Consider the following 26,696-nt stretch of genomic DNA (forward strand, 5'->3'; position numbering starts at 1 on the left):
GCACAGAGAGGTGTGTATTCAGAGCTATGGCTCATTGCCGCCCCCTACAGCCCAGCTGGCAGTACTGCTGTCCCAGATCAGTGCCTCCCCCCTCAGCACCTGCAGTAGGTCCCAGCTGCAGCAGTGCAGTCTCTGTGCAGTCTGACTGAGGGAGGTTTTTGTACGGCTCTCTAACACTGTGTGAACACCACGCTATCACTGTGATAACTCTGACAGTAATAATCTCCTGCATCTTCAGTCTGGACTCCAGTGATTTTCAGTGTGTACTGAGTCCCAGATATACTCCCACTAAAACGATCAGGAGTCCCAGTCTGGCGATTTGTGTCATCATAAATCAGAAGTTTAGGAGCCTGACCAGGTTTCTGCAGGTACCAGTGGAGGTAGGTGCTCAAAACCTCATTGGCTGTACAGCTGATAGAGACAGTGTCTCCCTGCTCAAAAGGCCGAGGTGCTGGATCCTGAGTCAGGACTATATCTGCCAGTGATCCTGAAATAGAAAAAAATGAAAATGGATGTCAATTCACATTAGTCTATGCAGATAAATCTTCGTAAGTAACATACAATATTCTCGCAACTTTGACAACACTGGTAACTCTTGTTAAAAAAATAATTTATTTTAAAAGTAATCAAAGAAAATGTGAACTACCACCAAAATTCCAAGTTAAATTTGATCCATCTTTCTTACCCTGTGCAAGGAGTCCAAGCATCACCAGCAGTAGATAGACTGACATCATCATAATGCTGCCTGTGTCAGTGTCTGTGAAAGGACTGGACAGTCACTGATCAGTGCTGGGGGTCTTAAAGTGTGTGGAGCAGTGAGGCAGGACAGGTATGCAAAGCCCCTTCCTCTATACAAATCCTGTGAAACACAGTTAGAGGAGCTCTGATGTGTGAACTGCAGAGCTCCTGCAGTCTAGAGGGCTGGGACACATGCTTTTTTTACCCAGTTAAACACTCAAATATCAATATTACCATTTTTGGCATTGTACCATATTATTTTAGAATTTTACTGATGAGGACAGGGTTGTTGAATATGACTTATCATTGAGTAAAATGTGTGTTGAAATAAATTCACATTGCATGTTCTTTATTGGAGATCAGAAAGGATTTCAGTCAGGCACTGGGAATTATTCCATTACAGTCCAGCCATTCAGAATTAATGAGAAGTGAAATACAAGATTAAAATAAAAATGTTCCCTGATATCACACAGGAGATCATCTTTCTCTGAATTTAATGCAGGTGCATTTTCACAACTAGCAATGAAAATGCTTGTGTTTAAATATTGGGAAGAGAGAGCTATCCATGGAAAAAAACTTATTCCATGTCTTAAATAAAATTTCTTCCTAATTTTTGTGCTAATCTGTAATTCCTCCATCTTGGAGAGCTCAGAAAATCCTGCTCTTCCCTGCGTGCAGCCAGCAGCCGCTAATTCTCATTTAGCTCTCAGCCAGCTGAGCAGCGCAGCCACTGAATCTGGGAGCTCACACTGCGCAGCTGGCACAGGCAGCACCAACACCATCAGCATTCAACCAGATGATAATTTCCACTGTCATATCAGTGTTATTACTTCTGGGGTAACTGATCTAGGAAAAACTCTAAATGAAGCTAAATTGGCCATTGGCTGAAGAATGTTTTCTTTGTAAGATGTTTTCGAAATGAGATCTGAGTAAGACTAAGAAAAATACAAATTTAAAAAGCTTGAATAATTTCCATTGTAGCTGGCCTTGGTCCTGAATTCCTCTGGGGTTTGGCAATAGCAAGAATCTATGACGCCGTTCAAAGAGGAGGTGGACAGCGCTCCTCTGCTCATCTCGCGCTACTACACCTGTCACCGTCACATCATTTTTCATTTCCTACGAATCGAAGAGCATTTGTCACGGAATGTGTTTTGAAACATATTTCATATTGATGACTCGGACAACGTAACGACTTGCGTCGATCAGCTTTCCGATCATCATCATAATTGTCGTTCCACGATTCTCCAGCAGGGGACTGCCTAGCGCTACACATGTCTGACGGTTCAACAGTGTGCACAACAGGCAGGTTTTTGTGCAGCCAGTTAATCAGACTGAATCACTGTGGAGGACTTTCGGTGGCGGGACCAAAGTGGAAGTCGGCAGTAAGTGGCTATACAAACAAGGCTTTTCAACATTTTCCGCAGAAATATTAGAAGATTCGATCTGTTTCGATACTTTCATTTTACATTAAGTTTCTGCGGGTTGTTTGCATTTTACGTTCCACATTGTATTTTCTGCCGGCTGAATCAGTCGTTGAACTAGAAATGAAATAAAAGATATGCATGTGAAAAGTTCAAAAGAGCACGATACATTTGCGTCGGATACATACAAATAGAAGTACACGGAACAAATTTTTTACAAGCGAATCGTTGATACATTTGAAAAACTGCGTGAAGTCGTAAAAACCAACGGACGGCTGTGTCTCTTGAGTGAGAGGTTTTTGTACGGCGGGTGAATGAGTCTGTATCACTGTGGTTCACTTTCGGTGGCGGCACAAAACTGTCAGTTGGACGTAAGTAATTCTCTTCAACATCCCTCACTGTCGATGTTTTTGCCTTCTTTTTTTAATATACTGTAATTTTCCGACGTTCGATGTCGTGAATCAAAATTGTAATTCTGGAGATGCGTGAATTAAAAACAGAAATGTTATAGTTAGATTGTCAAATAATTTAACAAACTTTTTTATTCTAGCCCATTTTACTTCAGACAGTCTGTCTTTATCGTATTGATGTTTAGATGGCCGTAATGCAATAACTTTGCTATTTGCGCTCGAGGTGAACTAAATTAAATTGCATTGGCTCCCTTGCCGTCGGCAGGATCACGGCGGCTCTGTAGGATAATGTCATTTATGGCTCAGTCTGCAAACGACAATCTCTTTCTCAGAAATGTGGAATAAAATAGTGTTGTCCACCTAACACTAAATATAACAAAGTAAATGATTTAATCGAGTTTTTATTTTCACACTTTAAAATGAAATTGGATCATAGCCTCTACACTTTGCGTTTGTGTTGGTTATGAAATCCGATCGTTTATTCATTCAGATTTTGTTTATTTTATTTTTTATTTACGATCGCATCATTATAGAAAAATTTTGTTACATTACAGACATATGTTCTGTAGTCGATGTCATACATTTCTAGTCTACAGTATATTGGTTTGATTTAAAAAAAAAAAAAATTTAAAAGCGAGGAATTTCCAATGCAATAAAACATATTTACCAAATGGTAATTCTTTCGAAAACTTAATGTAAAAGTTTTACGAAAATTGTTTCTTGCTGTCGGATTGCGCGTTCAGTTAATACACGTGAAGGAACACAACGGGAACCTCGTAAAATGTGGTTCATTCTGTAGGTTTTCAGCGTAAATATCATTATGTATCCATTCCTTTGCAAGAAGTTCTGCGTATTTTATTGGGTCTATGGTACTGAAATGATCGACAGTTCAAGCTGCAAAAGTGGAGTAAATTGAAAGTAACTGCACTAGAAGCAGTTCTGGTTGTGGTGAAGAATTTTATCATTAAGTACTACGTCACACGATATGATGGTAATGGAATGCATGCAGACAGAACCTTTAATAATGTCAATGTGCTTTATATTGTAGACACTCCAAATTAGTTACAAGTGATAACTTCTGTACGACATTCACGTCTCATCGCAAGGACAGAATGATTGACACATGGGAGGGGGCGTGTCCACTGTCTGACCTCACTGTCTCTGCCGTGTCTCCCAGGTGACACAGTCCCCGCCCTCACAGTCCTGCCCCCCTCCCGGGAGGAGCTGAGTCAGCAGGGAAAGGCCACACTGGTGTGTCTGGCCAACCGGGGCTTCCCCTCGGACTGGGCCCTGCGCTGGAAGGTGGACGGTGCCGACGTCAGCTCGGGCGTGGCCGGGAGCGCGGGGGTCCTGGGGCAGGACGGCCTGTACAGCTGGAGCAGCTCCCTGACCCTCAGCGCGGACGACTGGAAGAAGGCGGAGTCGCTGACCTGCGAGGCCACGCAGGGGTCCCAGTCCACCCCCTCTCAGACGCTGAGGAGGGACCAGTGTTCTGAGTAGGCCTGGGGGGGTGGGCAGCTCACACCCTCTGATCTCACTGTTTTTACCCTGTTCTGCTCTCAGCCCCTCTGCCCCTTACTGCTGACACACTGAGCTCAGTCTGTGTGTGAATCCCCTCCTCCAGCCTGAGCTTTTACTGCTAATATCTCACATGTGCTCTGCTTGTGCTGCTCAACAAACTTGCACACGCACGCCTCCTTACTTGTGTTTGTGTGATTTTGGCGATAGCTGTTAGATCAAACTCAACTATTACATAATAAAGATTCTTTGAACAGATATTGTTTTGACTGGCTGTGATTATTAAAAATAGACTTTGGTGCTCCTGGTGATTCTTTTGTTTTTGTGCAAAGTCTGCAATGATTCCACCAAGTCAGCCCATTCTTGGATGAAATCAGAATTATCCTCACACCACTGAACATATTTTTACAACACACACAATAATTCAAATGAATGGCAATGAAAAAATATGTATGAAAATATTTATAGTCAATAGTTTAATTGTAAATAGATAATTATTCCTGAATCTTTACAGTGTATTTTTATTGAGTTTTCTTTTCATGGACAATATGATTATAATTAATTACAAGAAGTACTATAACCAAATAAAATGATAAAAAGACCATATCAATAAAACCATAATTAAGCAAAGACTATGGGTCCACTACATTCTCAAAGTCCTTCATTTGATATTATACACAGAATGTGATTCTCTATTTTATTGGGATGTTTCTTATTGAATAAATGCAGGTGTTTATAGTGGGCTCCATAGTGCTGAGAGGCTGTGTGTGAAGTGAGCGATGCGGAATCAGTCAGGGAGGGGCAGGCCCAGCTCTGGAGCCCTGCTGAGAGGAGCAGTGATGTGTGAGCGCGCTCAGAGCAGTCCTGTGCGGCAGGAAGTGCGCTCGACTCACACTGAGCCCCTGGGGACGGCCCAGACACCTGGGCACAGCGGCGCCCTGTTCCCAGTTTGGGTCAGTCCCACTGAGGGACCAGCAGAACCAGCCTGCCCGCCCTGCGTATGCAAATCTGAGTTTCACTCCCCCTCCTACCCGCGTATGCAAATCTGAGTTTCACTCCCCTCACCCACAGCTCGCAGTTTCTCAGCCCAAAATACCCCCACAGCGGAAACAGATGTTTGAACATGAGGAGGTGGAGGACTTTCTATACTGAGATGAGAAAGGGAGGGGGCTGTACCTCACACCTGCGTCAGCATGAATCTCAGATTAGAGATTTCAGATGTGTGGAGGAACTTAAAGCCATATTCAATCCGTACAGAAACAAGCAAGACATTATGGGATACATTTAAACGACCAGATGAACTAACAAAAATTATTCTTATGTTTAAATATTTAAAGTAGATATTTTTATTTTAACCAAAAGTTGTTTATATTTGCTATCTGCATTTTGCATGCTAAAACAATTTGCAGATATTGCATTCAGCATTATAATAAAATCAATAGCTTCAATGAGTTCTGATTCAGTCATCTTAATTTGTCAATAGGAACTTCCTGAAGTGAGACATTTTGTCCGATTTGCTCCGCTTCTCATATATGCAGGCATACCGCATTATTTCTTGTAAAAGTCTGATGAGAATGGTGGGTTGGGTCCATTCTTTAACTTCTGATTCATCGGTGTCACCACAGAAGGTATTCACTGGTGGTGCAAGCAGAGAAGTATATTAGATAGGAGAAGCAGTAACTGTGTGGCACATCTGCACAAAAATATGTCCAAGAAAAATATTTTCTAAATATTTATGCCTCCATGTAAGCACATACTGTCTATGGAAAATGTAATGGAGGTAAGTATGATGGAAGAGCAAACTGAACCCAGAATTAATGCTGAAAGACATGTGATCAAAATTGTAAAAATCTGATACTATGATTCAGTCCAGCATAGCTGAGCTTAAACCTGGATCCCATTTGAACAGAAACACCTTTAATAACATACATTATTGTGCCTGTATTTAATACAAACTCATAATACATTTCTGGAAACAATTCATTTGAAATCCAACACCTTCCACCTATGGGAGAATGTACACATCCTCTGCATTAGTCTGAACTCCAGAGCAATATGGAGATGATTGCTGCTTGTGAGCTGATGTACTGTGTGATGCCTGTGATGTTGTGGTACAGAAGTGTGTGTGGTTCAGCAGCAGCTCTGCTATGGGTTCAGTGTGTGTGACACAGAGCAGCTCCTCTTCAGCACAGAGAGGTGTGTATTGAGGGCTGTGGCTCGTTGTTGCCCCCTACAGCCCAGCTGCAATATTGCTGTTCCAGATCAGTGACTCCCCCCTCAGCACCTGCAGTAGGTCCCAGCTGCAGCAGTGCAGTCTCTGTGCAGTCTGACTGAGGGAGGTTTTTGTACGGCTCTCTAACACTGTGTCATTGGTGCAAAGGGCTGTTGACAGTAATAATCTCCTGCATCTTCAGCCTGGACTCCAGTGATTTTCAGTGTGAACTGAGTCTCAGATCCACTCCCACTGAAACGATCAGGAATCCCAGTCTGGCGAGTTGTGGCATAATAAATCAGAAGTTTAGGAGCCTGACCAGGTTTCTGCAGGTACCAGTGGAGTAAGTACTTGCTAGAACTGGAGTGGTAAACACTCTGACTGGCTGTACAGCTGATTGAGACAGTGTCTCCCTGCTGAACAGACCGAGCTGCTGGAGACTGAGTCAGAACTACATCTGCCATTGATTCTGAAATACAAAACATGGAAATGGATGTCAATGCACATTAATATTGTCAAACACAATGCGATATTCTGGCAATAATTAAACTATAATGGCACTGTTATGACAACAGCTGTGTTTTGAAAAGTAAGCAATGAAAATATAAAACATAATCAACATCCCAAGTTAAAATGGATCAATCTATATTACCCTGTACGAAGAGTCCCAGCATCACCAGCAGTAGAAAGTATGACATCATCATAATGCTGCCTGTGTCAATGTCTGTGAAAGGACTGGACAGTCACTGATCAGTGCTGAGGGTCTTAAAGTGTGTGGAGCAGTGAGGCAGGACAGGTATGCAAACCCCTTTCCTCTATACAAATCCTGTCACACACAGTTAGAGGATCTCTGATGTGTGAACAGCAGTGGGTTTGTAGAGGGCTCTGACAGTTGCTGTTTTTTCCCTGTTAAACACTCAAATGTCAATAATACTATTTTTGGCATTGTACTGTATGATTTTAGAAGTTTAACTGATGAAGACAGGCTGGCTGAATATGGCTTATAATTGAGTAAAATATGAGTTGAATAAATTCACGTTGCATGTTATGATTGCGGTTTCTTTATGGGATTTTGGAAAGTCAAAGACATCAGTCAGGTGCAGGGAATTATTCAGTTGCAATCCATCCATTTGGAATTAATGAAAAGTGAAATACAATATTCTTATGAATGTTCACTGATCTCACACATTCTCAGTTTGTAAATTGCATGATAAATAATGCAACCATCAATGCACATTTCAAGTTCATCCTTTGTCTTTGAGCTAAATCATTACATTTATTTTACTAAATTACAGCTGTAACTCAATGGTTTGCAAAGGGAGTGATGCAGTAATCACTGTCTGTATTTTGTGTGTCGGACCCCTTATGTGTCCTGTAGTCACACAGGCAGATCATGCTCATCTCCCGCTGAACAAGGAGAGGTACTCCAGAGTGACTGCTTTACTGGTATTCATGATTTTAATCCTGTGTGAATCAGACATGTTTGCTGGTTTTACTTATCTGCTGTTTAAAACTTTTTTGCACACAATGATACATTTTCTCACTGAACTCAAACATGTTCTGGTAATTCTAATCCAGCACTGAATCCATGCCTTAATTATAAGAGATGCATGTGCAAATGCTTAATGTAGCTCACATTTAAAAATCCCTTATCTCATGTCATGTGACTTTGTCATGGAATTTGATTCAGGTTGTTTTGTAGGAAGTAAAGAAGCTTAAAAGGTGATAAATAATAATTATATTTGCGACTTTAATGCTTGGTAAACACCGAAGGAAATATGATTTGTAATCACTCGCTTCAGTGACACAATTGCACCATGACCATTTTCACTGATTATCACAAAAATGATGATCAGGGAAATCAAAAAAATGATATCTCAGAAAACAATAAAATCTGATACTGTGATTCAGTCCAGCACAGCTGTGATGAATCCAAGATTCCACCAGAACAGATGGACCTTTAATAATACATTATCATGTATGTATTGAATACATAGTCATAATATCTTTTCTGGAAGCAATTCATTTGAAACCCAGCTCATTCCACCTGTGGGAGAATGTACACATCCTCTGCAATAGTCTGAACTCAAGAGCAATATGGGCCCCCTACAGCTCAGCTGGCAGTACTGCTGTCCCAGATCAGTGCCTCCCCCCTCAGCACCTGCAGTAGGACCCAGCTGCAGCAGTGCAGTCTCTGTGCAGTCTGACTGAGGGAGGTTTTTGTACGGCTCTCTATCACGGTTGTGAGCGGCGAATAGCCGTGCTGACAGTAATAATCTCCTGCATCTTCAGCCTGGATTCCAGTGATTTTCAGTGTGAACTGAGTCCCAGATCCACTCCCATTGAAACGATCAGGAATCCCAGTCTGGCGAGTTGTGGAATCATAAATCAGAAGTTTAGGTGCCTGACCAGGTTTCTGCAGGTACCACTGGAGCCAGCCGCTCACATCCTCACTGAGTGTACAGCTGATGGAGACAGTGTCTCCCAGCTGAACAGACTGAGCTGCTGGAGACTGAGTCAGAAATCCAGCTGCCTTTGATCCTGAAAATTAAAACATGGAAATGGATGTCAATGCACATTAATATTATCAAAGACAATGCTATATTTAGGTAATAATCAGACCGTAATGGCACTGTATTGAAAAAAGCTGTGTTTAGAAAAGTAACCAATGAAAAAATAAAACATGAGCAAAATTCCAAATAAAAAAAGATCTATCTTTCTTACCCTGTACAAAGAGTCCCAGCATCACCAGCAGTAGAAAGTGTGACATCATCATAATGCTGCCTGTGTCAGTGTCTGTGAAAGGACTGGACAGTCACTGATCAGTGCTGGGGGTCTTAAAGTGTGTGGAGCAGTGAGGCAGGACAGGTATGCAAAGCCCCTTCCTCTATACAAATCCTGTCACACACAATTCGAGGAGCTCTGATGTGTGAACAGCAGTGGCTCTATAGAGGGTTGGGACACGTGCTCTATTCACTGCTGTTTTTACCCAGACAACATATTCATTGTGTGTATTAAGTAAATTATTTCTGAAATTAGATTGCACTTTTATAGATCCATAAATGGCCAGGAGTGTCAGCATATTGACAAACATTTCAGAAAATGTATATTTAATACCTTTCTGTTTGTTCTGATAGGTATTTTGGTGTGAGAAATAAGAAATTCTGTGATATCATGTATTGCACAAGAAATCATTCAAATGTTGTATATTCTAGTGAAAAGAATGTGAACTAATACATTGTCAAAGTGAGCTTTTCCTTTTGTCACTATGAACATTGTTTCATCTCTGATTTCTTTTTGTTTCTATCTGATATCATATTTATTGTCATGCCATACATATTCATTTATTCAATGCCTCGCATCACTTTTCTGAAAGCACAGGGAAAATACATCTCCCATAATGCACATTCTCCCAGCAACCACTTATTTTCCCCCACTGCTTATCACTCAGTTACATGTATGGGGGGGACTGTACATCCTGTTCAGCATATATAGACAGACTACTCCATTGTGGGGCTGTTTCAAACTGCACCGGTTAGGTCTACATGTTATACCAGCCTGGGGGTTTTTACACAAAGCAGGGTCACTGAATTAACTGGATATCGGTCCTGAGTAAACCCTGGAGCAGCTCTTTTTACTTCAGTCCATGTACCATATTTTGGATGGTTTCGGGTTTTACTCAGCGCACTTACGCGGCAAACTCAGTAATTCTGCTTTATGAACCAGGGCCCTGTAGTTTCATTATACGGCATTGCTTTTATATCAGGAGCAAAACAGCACTCTCTGTTTCCTCCTTGTGGTCACACATTGTAATGGCAGCTTGTGTCATGCATTGAAGCACATCCCATTGTGGTGTCCTCTTCATCCACAAAATTCTCATTACTTGAAAATTTGGAAGGGAGCACAAGGTCTATCCTGCATTATTTATTCAAATTTGGAAAAAATTAAACTTAAATTATTCTTCATTAAGCATGAAAATTCCTTCTATTGTAAATCATTGCGAAACTTAAGAACAATGCTTTTGCTCGCACCTACATCCATGCAAATGAATGAGCGAGATTTCCTATGATGTATCAGTTTTTTCACAACCAAGGGTGAAAGTGAAGTCAGTGCAGAAGATGGAGCTGAGTTTGGAGTTTGGGAAAGAGCAGGAGGAACACTGCTGGGGGGTGTGAGAGTCACTCTCATCTCTGAATGCCCTGTAGCCAGTAGCTCATTGGAATTCGGTATTAATTTCCAAAGATCCTGTGCAACTACAGGAAAGGAATTATCCTAGAATGTTTCTGGCTCATCATCAAAATTAAGGTAACATTGACCAATGTGCAAAAAATCTGTTTAGATCCTTAATTATAATTTACTCCTGGAAAAACCTCAAATATGCAAAAAAACAAAAAAAAAAAACCACAACATTACATTCAAGATATTTCACTTGTGTGTGTTGAGTCCCACCTCTGGTCCAGTAAATGTAATTGAATAGTAATTCACCATTTCAGTCTTTAGTTAAATCTGTGCATCTTTTCCTTGTGTTCACAAAATGCTGATTGGGTCCCCCTTCCTATTTCTGTTTCGGAAGAGATTAAACAATTTGAATCTGACCAATTCCTGTGTCTCAAGTGTATTCTTTCAATGAAAGGTTTATGCTAATATAATTCAAATGGATCTTAAGTGAAATGTTTTGTATTTGCTCACATTAACATTTTAGAGAAATTTTATTAAATATCATTATATGAGAGTTATTAATGCATAAAACAGCTCAGAATTTGAGCAGAGCCCGTCTAGGTCACAGATCAGTGCCTCCCCCCTCAGCACCTGCAGTAGGTCCCAGCTGCAGCAGTGCAGTCTCTGTGCAGTCTGACTGAGGGAGGTTTTTGTACGACTCTCTATCACTGTGTGTACGGAGTGCTCCAGCCCTGCTGACAGTAATAATCTCCTGCATCCTCAGCCTGAACTCCAGTGATTTTCAGTGTGAACTGAGTCCCAGATCCACTCCCACTGAAACGATCAGGAATCCCAGTCTGGCGGGTTGTGGCCGTTTGAATCAGAAGTTTAGGAGCCTGACCAGGTTTCTGCAGGTACCAGTGGAGCCAGCTTCTCAAATCCTCACTGGCTGTACAGCTGATAGAGACAGTGTCTCCAGGCTGAACAGACCGAGCTGCTGGATCCTGAGTCAGAACTATATCTGCCATTGATTCTGAAAATACAAAAAATTGGAATGGATGTCAATGCACATTGATCTATGCAGATAAATATTTGTAAGCAACATGCAATATTCTGGCAATTTTGACAACACTGGTAACCCTTGTAAAAAATAATTATTGAAGAAACTGTGAACTATAACCAAATTTCCAAAGTTAAAATGTATCAATCTTTCTTACCCTGTACAAGGAGTCCCAGCATCACCAGCAGTAGAAAGTGTGACATCATCATAACGCAGCCTGTGTCAGTGTCTGTGAAAGGACTGGACAGTCACTGATCAGTACTGGGGGTCTTAAAGTGTGTGGAGCAGTGAGGCAGGACAGGTATGCAAAGCCCCTTCCTCTATACAAATCCTGTCACACACAGTTAGAGGACATCTGATGTGTGAACGGTAGTGGGTCTATAGAGGGTTGGGACATGTGCTGTTTTTACCCTGTTAAACACTCAAATGTCAATATTACTATTTTTGGCATTGTACCGTATGGTTATAGAAGTTTAACTGATGAAGACAGGGTTGTTGAATATGACTTATTATTGAGTAAAATGTGTGTTGAACAAATTCACATTGCATGTTCTTCATTGGAGATCAGAAAGGACATCAGTCAGGCACTGGGAATTATTCTATTGCAGCGCGCCCATTCGGAATTTATGAAATGTGAAATAAAATATTAATATGAATGTTCCCTGATTTCACTCGAAATACCATCTTTCTCTGAATTTATTGCAGTAGCATTTTCACAACGTGTGTTGATCAGCTTTCCGAACATCATCTTAATTGTCGTTCCACGATTCTCCAGCAGGGGACCTCCTAGAGCTACACATGTCTGACGGGTCAGCAGTGTGCACAACAGGCAGGTTTTTGTACAGCCGGTTAATCAGACTGAATCACTGTGGTGGACTTTCGGTGGCGGGACCAAACTGGAAGTCGGCAGTAAGTGGCTATACAAACGAAGCTTTTCAACATTTTCCGCAAAAATATTAGAAGATTCGATCTGTTTCGATACATTCATTTTATTTTACATTAAGTTTCTGCGGGTTGTTTACATTTTACGTTCCACATTCTATTTTCTGCCGGCTGAATCAGTCACTGAAGTTGAACTAAAAGTAAAATAAAAGATATGCATGTGAAAAGTTCAAAAGAGCACGATACATTTGCGTCGGATACATACAAATAGAAGTACACGGAACAATTTTTTTACAAGCGAATCGTTGATACATTTGAAAAGCTGCGTGAAGTCGTAAAAACCAACGGACGGCTGTGTCTCTTGAGTGAGAGGTTTTTGTACGGCGGGTGAATGAGTCTGTATCACTGTGGTACACTTTCGGTGGCGGCACAAAACTGTCAGTTGGACGTAAGTAATTCTCTTCCACATCCCTCACTGTCGATGTTTTTGCCTTCTTTTTTTAATATGCTGTAATTTTCCGACGTTCGATGTCGTGAATCAAAATTGTAATTCTTTTAGATGCGTCAATTAAAAACAGAAATGTTATAGTTCGATTGTCAAATGATTTCAAATACTTTTTTATTCTAGCCCATTTTACTTCGGACAGTCTGTCTTTATCGTATTGATGTTTAGATGGCCGTAATGCAATAACTTTGCTATTTTGCGCTCGAGGTGAACTAAATTAAATTGCATTGGCTCCCTTGCCGTCGGCGGGATCACGGCGGCTCTGTAGGAGAATGTAATTTATGGCACAGTCTGCAAAACGACAATCTCTTTCTCAGAAATGTGGAATAAAATAGTGTTGTCCACCTAACACTTAATCAGAGTTAATTATTTTTCACACTTTAAAATGAAATTGGATCATATCTACTTAATGCACTTTGTCGTTTGTGTTGGTTATGAAATCCGATCGTTTTATTCATTCAGATTTTGTTTATTTAAATTTTTATTTACGATCGCATTATTATATGAAAACTTTTGTTACATTGCAGACTTATGTTCTGTAGTCCCATGTCATAACATTCTCGAGTCTACGGTATATTGGTTTGATTTAAAAAAATAAATACATTTTTTAAAAGCGAGGAATTTACAATGCAATGAACATATTTACCAAATGTGCAATTCTTTTGAAAACTTAATGTAAAAGTTTCAAGAAAATTGTTTCTTGCTGTTGGAGTGCGCGTTCAGTTCATACACGTGAAGGAACACAACGGGAACCTCGTAAAATGTGGTTCATTCTGTAGGTTTTCAGCGTAAATATCATTATATATCCATTTTTTGCATGGAGTTCTGCGTATTTTATTGGGTCTATGGTACTGAAATGATCGACAGTTCAAGCTGCAAATGTGGAGTAAATTGAAAGTAAGTGTACTAGAAGCAGTTCTGGTTGTGGTGAAGAATTTTATCATTGTTAAGTACTGCCGTCACACGATCTGACAATAATGGAATGCATGCAGACAGAACCTTTAATAATGTCAATGTGCTTTATATTGTAGACACTCCAAATTAGTTACAAGTGATAAGTTCTGTAGGATATTCACGTCTCATCGCAAGGACAGAATGATTGACACATGGGAGGGGGCGTGTCCACTGTCTGACCTCACTGTCTCTGCTGTGTCTCCCAGGTGACACAGTCCCCGCCCTCACAGTCCTGCCCCCCTCCCGGGAGGAGCTGAGTCAGCAGGGAAAGGCCACACTGGTGTGTCTGGCCAACCGGGGCTTCCCCTCGGACTGGGCCCTGCGCTGGAAGGTGGACGGTGCCGACGTCAGCTCGGGCGTGGCCGGGAGCGCGGGGGTCCTGGGGCAGGACGGCCTGTACAGCTGGAGCAGCTCCCTGACCCTCAGCGCGGACGCCTGGAAGAAGGCGGAGTCGCTGACCTGCGAGGCCACGCAGGGGTCCCAGTCCACCCCCTCTCAGACGCTGAGGAGGGACCAGTGTTCTGAGTAGGCCTGGGGGGGGCAGCTCACACCCTCTGATCTCACTGTTTTTACCCTGTTCTGCTCTCAGCCCCTCTGCCCCTTACTGCTGACACACTGAACTCAGTCTGTGTGTGAATCCCCTCCTCCAGCCTGAGCTTTTACTGCTAATGTCTCACATGTGCTCTGCTTGTGCTGCTCAACAAACTTGCACACGCACGCCTCCTTACTTGTGTTTGTGTGATTTTGGCGATAGCTGTTAGATCAAACTCGTTGACATAATAAAGATAATTTGAACAGATATTGATTTGACTGCCTGTGATTATTATAAAATAGAGTTTGGTGCTCCTGGTGATCCACTTGTTTTTGCTCAAAATCTACCCTGATTCCACCAAGTCAGCCCATTCTTGCATGAAATCAGAATTATCCTCAGACCACTGAACATATTTTTACAACACACCCAATAATTCAAATGAATGGCAATGAAAAAATATGTATTAAAAATGTGTAAACTGACAATGAAACAACAATATTTAAAGAGTCAGTAGTTTAATCGCAAATAGATATTTATTCCTGAATCTGAACAGCGTATTTGATATAAATTTAGGAAGAATCACCTAAGAAATGTAACCTGAGTTTTCTTTTCACGGACAATATAATTATAATTAATTACAAGAAGTACTATAAACAAATGAAATTATAAAAAGACCATATCAATAAAAAACGTAATTAAGCAAAGACTATGGGTCCACTACATTCTTAAAGTCCTTCATTTGATATTATACACAGAATGTGATACTCTATTTTATTGGGATGTTTCTTATTGAATAAATGCAGGTGTTTATAGTGGGCTCCATAGTGCTGAGAGGCTGTGTGTGAAGTGAGCGATGCGGAATCAGTCAGGGAGGGGCAGGCCCAGCTCTGGAGCCCTGCTGAGAGGAGCAGTGATGTGTGAGCGCGCTCAGAGCAGTCCTGTGCGGCAGGAAGTGCGCTCGACTCACACTGAGCCCCTGGGGACGGCCCAGACACCTGGGCACAGCGGCGCCCTGTTCCCAGTTTGGGTCAGTCCCACTGAGGGACCAGCAGAACCAGCCTGCCCCGCCCTGCGCATTCAAATCTGAGTTTCACTCCCCCTCCTACCCCACGTATGCAAATCTCAGTTTCACTCCCCTCACCCACAGCTCGCAGTTTCTCAGCCCAAAATACCCCCACACCGGAAACAGATGTTTGAATATGAGGAGGTGGAGGACTCATTTCTGTAGTGAGGTGAGAAAGGGAGGGGGTTGTACCTCACACTTGCCTCAGCATGAATCTCAGATTAGAGATTTCAGATGTGTGGAGGAACTTAAAGCCATATTCCATCCATACAGAAACAAGCAAGACATTATGGGATACATTTAAACACAAAGATGACTAACAAAATGTGTTCTTGTTTCATTAATATTTATAGCACAAAATATTCTTATTAAATATTAAGTAGAACATTTTATTTTAACCAAAAGTTGTTTATATTTGCTATCTGCATGTTGTATGCTAAAACAGTTTGCAGATATATCATTCAGCATTATAACAAAATCAATGGCTTCAATGAGTTCTGTTTCAGTCGTCTTCATTTTTCAATAGGAACTTGCTGAAGTGAGACATTTAATCCGATTAGCTCCTTCTCAAACGTGCCTGCACACTGCATTATTTCATGTAAAAGTCTGATGAGAATGGTGGGTTGTGTCCATTCTTTAACTTCTGATTCATCAGTTTCACCACAGAAGGTATTCATTGGTGGTGCAAGCAGAGAGGTATATTAGATGGGAGAAGCAGTAACTGTGTGGCACATCTACAGGTAAATATGTCCAACAAAACTATATGAAAATTTTTTATGCCTCCATGTCTTTATGCCTCCATGTAAGCACATACTGTCTATGGAAAATGTAATGGAGGTGAGGATGATGGAAGAGCAAGCTGAAACCAGAATTAATACTGTAAGACAAGTGAACGAAATTGTAAAAATCGGATACTATGATTCAGTCCAGCACAGCTATTCTTAAACCTGGATCTGATGTGAACAGAAAAACCTTTAATAACATAAATTATTGAGAATGTTTTGAATACAAACTCATAATACCTTTCTGGAAACAATTAATTGGAAATCCCACTCATTCCACCTCTGGGAGAATGTACACATCCTCTGCATTAGTCTGAACTCCAGAGCAATGTGGAGATGATTGCTGCTTGTGAGCTGATGTACTGTGTGATGCCTGTGATGTTGTGGTACAGAAGTGTGTGTGGTTCAGCTGCAGCTCTGCTATGGGTTCAGTGTGTGTGACACAGAGCAGCTCCTCTTCAGCACAGAGAGGTGTGTATTCAAGCTGTGGCTCGTTGTTGCCCCCTACAGCCCAGTTGGAGTACTGCTGTCCAGACCAGTGCCTCCCCCTCAGCACCTGCAGTAGGTCCCAGCTGCAGCAGTGCAGTCTCTGTGCAGTCTGACTGAGGGAGGTTTTTGTACGGCTCTCTAACACTGTGTGACGGCCAAGCTCCGTCCTGCTGACAGTAATAATCTCCTGCATCTTCAGCCTGGACTCCAGTGATTTTCAGTGTGAACTGAGTCCCAGATCCACTCCACTGAAACGTTCAGGAATGCCAGTCTGGCGAGTTGTGTCATCATAAATCAGAAGTTTAGGAGCCTGACCAGGTTTGGCAGTACCACTGAGATCACTGTACACACCTCACTGGCTGAACAGCTGATAGAGACAGTGTCTCCCAGCTGAACAGACGAGCTGCTGGAGACTGAGTCAGGACTATATCTGCCATTGATCCTGAAATGAATAAAATGAAATGGATGTCAATTCACATTAATCTATGCAGATAAACTTTGTAAGTAATATGCAATATTTGGCAATTTCGACAACACTGGTAACTCTTGTTAAAAATAATTTTTGCTTCTTAAAAAAAAAAAAAATGTGAATTAATCCAAAATTTCCAAGTTAAATGGATCCATTTTCTTACCCTGTACAAGGAGTCCCAGCATCACCAGCAGTAGAAAGTGTGACATCATCATAAGCTGCCTGTGTCAGTGTCTGTAAAGGACTGGGCAGTCACTGATCAGTCTGGGGGTCTTAAAGTGTGTGGAGCAGTGAGGCAGGACAGGTATGCAAAGCCCTTCCTCTATACAAATCCTGTCACACACAGTTAGAGGAGCTCTGATGTGTGAACAGCAGTGGGTCTATAGAGGGCTGGGACACATGCTGTTTTTACCCTGTTAAACGTTTAAATGTCAATATTACTGTTTTTGGCCTTGTAGTATCTGATTTTATGAACATAACTGGTGAAGACAGGCAGGCTGAATATGCTTTTCATTGTGTAAAATATCAGGTGAATGAATTCACGTTGATGTTATGATTGTAGTTTCTTATGGCAGTTTGGAAAGTCATAGACATCGTCAGGTGCAGGGAATAATTCAGATGCAGTTATCCTATCTAGAATTCATGAAAAGTGAAATACAAGATTACATGAATATTCCCTGATTTCACTCAGAGACCATCTTCTTTGAATTTAATGCAGTTGCATTTTAGAAACTAGTAATGAAGATGCTTGTGTTAAATATTGGGGAAACTGACTTAACCTTGAAAAATGTATTTCATGTTTCAACGAAGATTTATCCAATATGTGCTAACTGTAATTCCTCCATCAGCCTGGAGAGCTCAGACAATCCTGCTCTTCCCCGTGTGCAGCCAGCAGCCGCTAATTCTCATTTAGCTCTCAGCCAGCTGAGCAGCGCAGCCACTGAATCTGGGAGCTCACACTGCGCAGCTGGCACAGGCAGACTGCAGCACACAGTCACCCAGAGGAATCGCTTTTCCTCAGAGAGAAAGGGACGACTGAGCTGAAGGAGTCCCTCCTCCCTCCTGTGGTGACTCACAGATAATGACATGATCCCTTCTGCACAGCGGCTCACCGGATTGGTCAGCGGCGCTGTCAGACTGTAGCTTGTGCTCCTTATTACGGGGTTGGAGGATCGGATCAGAAGCAGCAGTGGAGCTCTCTGATTGGTCAAGGTGTGTAGCAGCAGCCTGTGTAAGGTGTGCTGGGAGAGCTCTGGACTGAGCGACTCCACTGTGCTGGACTGCCTGCAGTTCACTGCTGCTGGGCTCTGTGCCATCCTGTGTTAAAATCATTAACTATCAATTAATTTAGAAATGTGATATTTTATATCAGAGCACTGCTTCAGAACAACACATGTCTATTGGCCAGGGAGAGATTATAAAGCGAAGTCATTGGAAATTCTTCGACATTGTATTCCCAATTAAAAGTTTGGATACTCTGTAATATATTAATATATGGTAATTGTTTGATTTGAGAGTATGAACATATTTATAATAATCTACCATTGCCTAGTGTTCCAGATCAGTGCTCCCCCCTCAGCACCTGCAGTAGTGTCCCGGCTGCAGCAGTGGAGTCTCTGTGCAGTCTGACTGAGGGAGGTTTTTGTACGGCTCTCTATCACTGTGTGAGCGGTCTGCTATTGCCCTGCTGACAGTAATAATCTCCTGCATCTTCAGCCTGGACTCCAGTGATTTTCAGTGTGTACTGAGTGTCAGATCCACTCCCACTGAAACGATCAGGAATCCCAGACTGGCGAGTTGTGGCATAAGATATCAGAAGTTTAGGAGCCTGACCAGGTTTCTGCAGGTACCAGTGGAGGTGGCTGTTGGTAAATGCGTGAACACTCTGACTGGCTGTACAGCTGATAGAGACAGTCTCTCCCAGCTGAACAGACCGAGCTGCTGGAGACTGAGTCAGGACTATATCTGCCATTGATCCTGAAATAGAAATAAATGAAAATGGATGTTAGTGCACATTAATCTATGCAGATAAATCTTGGTAAGGAAATTGCAATATTCTGGCAATTTTGACAAGACAACAATGGCAACTCTTGTATAAACATTTATGTTATGAAAATTAAGCAATGTAAATGTGAACAACAATCAAAAATCCAAAGTTAAAATGGATGCATCTTTCTCACCTTGTACAAAGAGTCCCAGCATCACGAGCAGTAAAATGTTTGACATCATTATGAATGCTGCCTGTGTCAGTGTCTGTGAAAGGACTGGACAGTCACTGATCAGTACTGGGGGTCTTAAAGTGTGTGGAGCAGTGAGGCAGGACAGGTATGCAAAGCCCCTTCCTCTATACAAATCCTGTCACACACAGTTAGAGGAGCTCTGATGTGTGAACAGCAGTGGGTCTATAGAGGGTTGGGACACGTTCTCTATTCACTGATGTTTTTACCCAGACAGCATATTTTTTGTCTGCATTAAGTGATTTTTTCTGAAATTAGATTACACTTTCATTGATCCATAAATGGTCAGGAGTGTCAGCATATGGACTAACATTTAATAAAATGTGTATTTAATACATTTCTATTTGTTCTGATAGACATTTTGGTATCCAAAATAAGAAGTTCAGTGATATCATATATGCACAAGAAATCATTCAAATGTTGTATATTCCTGTGAAAAGAATGTGAACTAAAACATTGTCAAAGTGAGAATTTCCTTTTGTCCCTATGAACATTGTTTCATCTCTGATTTCTTTTTTTCTATCTGCTATCATATTCATTGAGTCATGCCTTCCATGCCCATTTTTTCAATGCCACGCACCACTTTTGTGAATGCACAGAGAAACTACATCTCCCACAATGCACATTTCCCCAGCAACCACTTCTCCCTAAATTCAGATCACTCTGTTATATGTATGGGATGGCTGTCCATGCTGTTCTGTGTATATAGACAGACTACTCCATTGTGGTGTTGCTTCAAACTGCACCGGTCAGGTCTACATGTTATACCAGCCTGGGGTTTTTTTCCACAAAGCAGGGTCACTGAATTAACTGGATATGGGTCCTGAGTAAACCCTGGAGCAGCTCGTTTTACTTCAGTCCATGTGCCATATTTTGGACGGTTCCGGGTTTTACTCAGCGCACTTACCCAGCAAACTCAGTAATCCTGCTTTATGAACCAGGGCCCTGTAGTTTCCTCTCCCTCATTATACTGCAGTGCTTATACATCAGGAGCAAAACAGCACTCTCTGTCTCCTCCCTGTGGTCACACATTGTAATGGCAGCTTGTGCCATGCATAGAAGCTCATCCCATAGTGGTGTCCTCTTCATCCACAAAATGTTAATTACTTGAATATTTGGAAGGGAGCACAGGGTCAATCCTGTATTAGTTATTCAAATTTGGAAAAAATTAAACTTAAATTAGTCTTCAATAAGCATGAAAATTCCTCCTATTGTAATCCATTGCGATACTTAAGAACAATGCTTTTGCTCACACCTACATCCATGCAAATGAATGAGCGAGATTTCCCATGATGTATCAGTTTTTCCTCAACCAAGGGTGAAAGTAAAGTCAGTGCAGAAGATGGAGCTGAGTTTGGAGTTTGGGAAAGAGCAGGAGGAACACTGCTGGGGGGTGTGAGAGTCACTCTCATCTCTGAATGCCCTGTAGCCGGTAGCTCATTGGAATTCGGTATTAATTTCCAAAGATCCTGTGCAACTACGGGAAAGGATTTATTCTAGAATGTTTCTGGGTCTCATCATCAAAATTAAGGTAACATTGACCAATGTGCAAAAAATCTGTTTAGATCCTTATTTATAATTTACCCATGGAAACACCTGAAATATGTACAATTTTTTTATTCAAGATACTTCATTTGTGTGTGTTGAGTCCCAACTCTGGTCCAGTAAATGTAATTGAATAGCAATTCACCATTTCAGTCTATTGTTAAATCTGTGCATCGCTTCCTTGTGTTTACAACGTACTGATATCTCAAGTGCATAAGTGCTAGTAACTCAAGTGTATTCCTTCAATGAAAGGTTTATGCCAATATAATTCAAATGGATCTTAAGTGAAAGGTTTTGGATTTGCTCGGAACAACATTTAGAGAAATTGTATTAAATTTTAAAATGGTAAAGTTATTATTGCACAAAACAGCTCAGAATTTGAGCAGAGCCCTTTTAGGTCACAGACCAGTGCCTCCCCCTCAGCACCTGCAGTAGGTCCCAGCTGCAGCAGTGCAGTCTCTGTGCAGTCTGACTGAGGGAGGTTTTTGTACGGCTCTCTATCACTGTGTGAATGGATAGCTCAAGCGGTGTTGACAGTAATAATCTCCTGCATCTTCAGCCTGGACTCCAGTGATTTTCAGTGTGAACTGAGTCCCAGATCCACTCCCACTGAAACGATCATGAATGCCAGTGTGGCGATTTGTGGCATCATAAATCAGAAGTTTAGGAGCCTGACCAGGTTTCTGCAGGTACCAGCCGAGATAGCTGCTCACACTCTGACTGGCTTTACAGCTGATAGAGACAGTGTCTCCCTGCTCAAAAGGCCGAGGTGCTGGATCCTGAGTCAGGACTATATCTGCCAGTGATCCTGAAATAGAAAAAAATGAAAATGGATGTCAATTCACATTAGTCTATGCAGATAAATCTTCGTAAGTAACATACAATATTCTCGCAACTTTGACAACACTGGTAACTCTTGTTAAAAAAAATAATTTATTTTAAAAGTAATCAAAGAAAATGTGAACTACCACCAAAATTCCAAGTTAAATTTGATCCATCTTTCTTACCCTGTGCAAGGAGTCCAAGCATCACCAGCAGTAGATAGACTGACATCATCATAATGCTGCCTGTGTCAGTGTCTGTGAAAGGACTGGACAGTCACTGATCAGTGCTGGGGGTCTTAAAGTGTGTGGAGCAGTGAGGCAGGACAGGTATGCAAAGCCCCTTCCTCTATACAAATCCTGTGAAACACAGTTAGAGGAGCTCTGATGTGTGAACTGCAGAGCTCCTGCAGTCTAGAGGGCTGGGACACATGCTTTTTTTACCCAGTTAAACACTCAAATATCAATATTACCATTTTTGGCATTACCATATTATTTTAGAATTTTAACTGATGAAGACAGGGTTGTTGAATATGACTTATTATTGAGTATAATGTGTGTTGAATAAATTCACATTGCATGTTCTTTATTGGAGATCAGAAAGGATATCAGTCAGGCACTGGGAATTATTCCATTACAGTCCAGCCATTCAGAATTAATGAGAAGTGAAATACAAGATTAAAATAAAAATGTTCCCTGATATCACACAGAAGATCATCTTTCTCTGAATTAAATGCAGGTGCATTTTCACAACTAGCAATGAAAATGCTTGTGTTTAAATGTTGGGAAGAGAGAGCTATCCATGGAAAAAAACTTATTCCATGTCTTAAATAAAATTTCATCCTAATTTTTGTGCTAAACTGTAATTCCTCCATCAGTCTTGGAGAGCTCAGAAAATCCTGCTCTTCCCCGTGTGCAGCCTGCAGCCGCTAATTCTCATTTAGCTCTCAGCCAGCTGAGCAGCGCAGCCACTGAATCTGGGAGCTCACACTGCGCAGCTGGCACAGTCAGCACCAACACCATCAGCATTCAACCAGATGATAATTTCCACTGTCATATCAGTGTTATTACTTCTGGGGTAACAGTGGTACTGATCTAGGAAAAACTCTAAATGAAGCTAAAGTGGCCATTGGCTCAAGAATGTTATCTTTGTAAGATGTTTTCGAAATGAGATCTGAGTAAGACTAAGAAAAATACAAATTTAAAAAGCTTGAATAATTTCCATTGTAGCTGGCCTTGGTCCTGAATTCCTCTGGGGTTTGGCAATAGCAGGAATCTATGACGCCGTCCAAAGAGGAGGTGGACAGCGCTCCTCTGCTCATCTCGCGCTACTACACCTGTCACCGTCACATCATTTATCATTTCCTACGAATCGAACCGCATTTGTCACGGAATGTGTTTTGAAACATATTTCATATTGATGACTCGGACAACGTAACGACTTGCGTCGATCAGCTTTCCGATCATCATCATAATTGTCGTTCCACGATTCTCCAGCAGGGGACTTCCTAGCGCTACACATGTCTGACGGGTCAACAGTGTGCTCAACAGGCAAGTTTTTGTGCAGCCAGTTAATCAGACTGAATCACTGTGGAGGACTTTCGGTGGCGGGACCAAACTGGAAGTCGGCAGTAAGTGGCTATACAAACAAGGCTTTTCAACATTTTCTGCAGAAATATTAGAAGATTCGATCTGTTTCGATACATTCATTTTATTTCATGTTTCTGTGGGTTGTTCGCATTTTACATTCCACGTGCTATTTCATGCCGACTGAATCAGTCGTTGAGAGTTAGACATAAAATAAAAGATATGCTCATGAAACGCTCAGAAGAGTACGATACATTTGCGTGGGATACGTACGAATCAGAGTACATGCATTTTTCCATGCGAATCGTTGATACATTTGAAATGCTCCGTAAAGTCGTAAAGAATGGAAAAACCAACGGGCGGCTGTGTCTCTTGAGCGAGAGGTTTTTGTACGGCGGGTGAATGAGTCTGTATCACTGTGGGACACTTTCGGTGGCGGCACAAAACTGTCAGTTGGACGTAAGTAATTCTCTTACACATCCCTCACTGTCGATGTTTTTGCCTTCTTTTTTAAATATATTGTAATTTTCCGACGTTCGATGTCGTGAATCAAAATTGTAATTCTGGAGATGCGTGAATTAAAAACAGAAACGTTATAGCCTAGTTAGATTGTCAAATGATTTCAAATACTTTTTTATTTAGCCCATTTTACTTCGGGACAGTCTGTCTTTATCGTATTGATGTTTAGATGGCCGTAATGCAATAACTTTGCTATTTTGCGCTCGAGGTGAACTAAATTAAATTGCATTGGCTCACTTGTCGTCGGCGGGATCACGGCGGCTCTGTAGGAGAATGTAATTTATGGCTCAGTCAGCAAAACGACAATCTCTTTCTCAGAAATGTGGAATCAAATAGTGTTGTCCACCTAACATTAAATATAAAAAATTAAAATGATTTAATCTGAGTTATTTATTTTTCACACTTTAAAATAATTGGATCGTAGCCTTCATACACTTTGTCGTTTGTGTTGGTTATGAAATCCGATCGTTTTATTCATTCAGATTTTGTTTATTTTAATATTTACGATGCTTATTATATGAAAAATTTTGTTACATTACAGACATATGTTCTGTAGTCCGCTGTCATAACATTTTCTAGTCTACGGTATATTGGTTTGATTTTAAAAAAAAAAAAATAAAATAAAAGCGAGGAATTTCCAATGCAATTAACATATTTACCAAATGTGCAATTCTTTTGAAAACTTAATGTAAACGTTTCATGAAAATTGTTTCTTGCTGTTGGAGTGCGCGTTCAGTTCATACACGTGAAGGAACACAACGGGAACCTCGTAACATGTGGTTCATTTTGTAGGTTTTCAGCGTAAATATCATTATGTATCCATTCTTTTGCAAGAAGTTCTGCGTATTTTTTTGTGTCTATCGTACTGAAATGATCGACAGTTCAAGCTGCAAAAGTGGAGTAAATTGAAAGTAAATGCACTAGAAGCAGTTCTGGTTGTGGTGAAGAATTTTATCATTGTTAAGTACTACCGTCACACGATATGATAATAATGGAATGCATGCAAACAGAACCTTTAATAATGTCAATGTGCTTTATATTGTAGACACTCCAAATTAGTTACAAGTGATAACTTCTGTACGACATTCACGTCTCATCGCAAGGACAGAATGATTGACACTTGGGAGGGGGCGTGTCCACTGTCTGACCTCACTGTCTCTGCCGTGTCTCCCAGGTGACACAGTCCCCGCCCTCACAGTCCTGCCCCCCTCCCGGGAGGAGCTGAGTCAGCAGGGAAAGGCCACACTGGTGTGTCTGGCCAACCGGGGCTTCCCCTCGGACTGGGCCCTGCGCTGGAAGGTGGACGGTGCCGACGTCAGCTCGGGCGTGGCCGGGAGCGCGGGGGTCCTGGGGCAGGACGGCCTGTACAGCTGGAGCAGCTCCCTGACTCTCAGCGCGGACGCCTGGAAGAAGGCGGAGTCGCTGACCTGCGAGGCCACGCAGGGGTCCCAGTCCACCCCCTCTCAGACGCTGAGGAGGGACCAGTGTTCTGAGTAGGCCTGGGGGGGGGCAGCTCACACCCTCTGATCTCACTGTTTTTACCCTGTTCTGCTCTCAGCCCCTCTGCCCCTTACTGCTGACACACTGAGCTCAGTCTGTGTGTGAATCCCCTCCTCCAGCCTGAGCTTTTACTGCTAATGTCTCACATGTGCTCTGCTTGTGCTGCTCAACAAACTTGCACACACACGCCTCCTTACTTGTGTTTGTGTGATTTTGGCGATAGCTGTTAGATCAAACTCATTGACATAATAAAGATTCTTTGAACAGATATTGTTTTGACTGGCTGTTATTATTAAAAATACACTTTGGTGCTCCTGGTGATCCTCTTGTTTTTGTGCAAAGTCTTCTATGATTCCACCAAGTCAGCCCATTCTTGGATGAAATCAGAATTATCCTCAGACCACTGAACATATTTTTACGACACACCCAATAATTCAAATGAATGGCAATGAAAAAATATGTATTAAAATATTAATGACATAACAACAGTATCAGTAGTTTAATTGAAATAGAATTATTCCTGAATCTTTACAGTGTATTTTTATAGAGTTTTTCTTTTCACGGACAATATGATTATAATTATTTACAAGAAGCACTATAACCAAATCAAATAATAAAAAAACCATATAATAAAATCAATAAAACCATAATAAAGCAAAGGCTATGGGTCCACTACATACTTAAAGTCCTTCATTTTAAATTATACACAGAATGTGATAGTCTATTTTATTGGGATGTTTCTTATTGAATAAATGCAGGTGTTTATAGTGGGCTCCATAGTGCTGAGAGGCTGTGTGTGAAGTGAGCGATGCGGAATCAGTCAGGGAGGGGCAGGCCCAGCTCTGGAGCCCTGCTGAGAGGAGCAGTGATGTGTGAGCGCGCTCAGAGCAGTCCTGTGCGGCAGGAAGTGCGCTCGACTCACACTGAGCCCCTGGGGACGGCCCAGACACCTGGGCACAGCGGCGCCCTGTTCCCAGTTTGGGTCAGTCCCACTGAGGGACCAGCAGAACCAGCCTGCTCCGCCCTGAGTATGCAAATCTGAGTTTCACTCCCCCTCCTACCCCACGTATGCAAATCTGAGTTTCACTCCCCCTCCCCCGAGCATCTGAGTTTCCCCCTCCAGCCCGTATAAATCTTTCACCCACCCACAGCCGCAGTTTTCAGCAAAATACCCACACGGAAACGATTTTAACATGAGAGGGAGGGCATTCTAACTGGTGAGAAGGGGGGCTTACTCACACCTGCGTCAGCATGAATCCAGATTAGAGATTTCAGATGGTGGAGGAACTTAAAG

The 26,696-nt window shown here is 41.7% G+C and overlaps 1 protein-coding gene, 2 long non-coding RNA genes and 2 gene segments (V, D, J or C); 3 read left to right on the forward strand and 2 right to left on the reverse strand.

Moving 5' to 3' along the window:
* Positions 1–286: 286 nt before the first annotated feature.
* LOC135246893 (uncharacterized) lies at positions 287–935 on the reverse strand. Its single transcript, XR_010328014.1, has 2 exons — positions 686–935; positions 287–487 (listed from the first exon to the last, which is right to left on the reverse strand). It is a non-coding gene; the product is annotated as an uncharacterized LOC135246893 (long non-coding RNA).
* Positions 936–1,767: 832 nt separating this feature from the next.
* Positions 1,768–4,345, forward strand: LOC135246895 (Ig kappa-b4 chain C region-like). The segment is given in 3 exon segments: positions 1,768–1,834; positions 2,019–2,120; positions 3,747–4,345. Coding segments are annotated over 3 exon segments (492 nt in total).
* A 5,964-nt stretch (positions 4,346–10,309) lies between these two features.
* Positions 10,310–11,823, reverse strand: LOC135246894 (uncharacterized). Its single transcript, XR_010328015.1, has 2 exons — positions 11,675–11,823; positions 10,310–11,490 (listed from the first exon to the last, which is right to left on the reverse strand). It is a non-coding gene; the product is annotated as an uncharacterized LOC135246894 (long non-coding RNA).
* Positions 11,824–12,315: 492 nt separating this feature from the next.
* LOC135246896 (Ig kappa-b4 chain C region-like) lies at positions 12,316–14,657 on the forward strand. The segment is given in 3 exon segments: positions 12,316–12,426; positions 12,772–12,847; positions 14,065–14,657. Coding segments are annotated over 3 exon segments (510 nt in total).
* Positions 14,658–21,595: 6,938 nt separating this feature from the next.
* On the forward strand, positions 21,596–25,670 carry LOC135246897 (immunoglobulin lambda-like polypeptide 5). The gene is made up of 4 exons (XM_064320163.1): positions 21,596–21,664; positions 22,716–22,874; positions 23,716–23,842; positions 25,077–25,670. The coding sequence occupies exons 1-4, from the start codon at positions 21,596–21,598 to the stop codon at positions 25,397–25,399; spliced, it is 678 nt and encodes a 225-aa protein (XP_064176233.1). The 3' UTR covers positions 25,400–25,670.
* Positions 25,671–26,696: the final 1,026 nt, after the last annotated feature.

The sequence above is a fragment of the Anguilla rostrata genome, unplaced genomic scaffold (assembly GCF_018555375.3).
Source record: "Anguilla rostrata isolate EN2019 unplaced genomic scaffold, ASM1855537v3 scaf0960, whole genome shotgun sequence".
Taxonomy (NCBI): domain Eukaryota; kingdom Metazoa; phylum Chordata; class Actinopteri; order Anguilliformes; family Anguillidae; genus Anguilla; species Anguilla rostrata.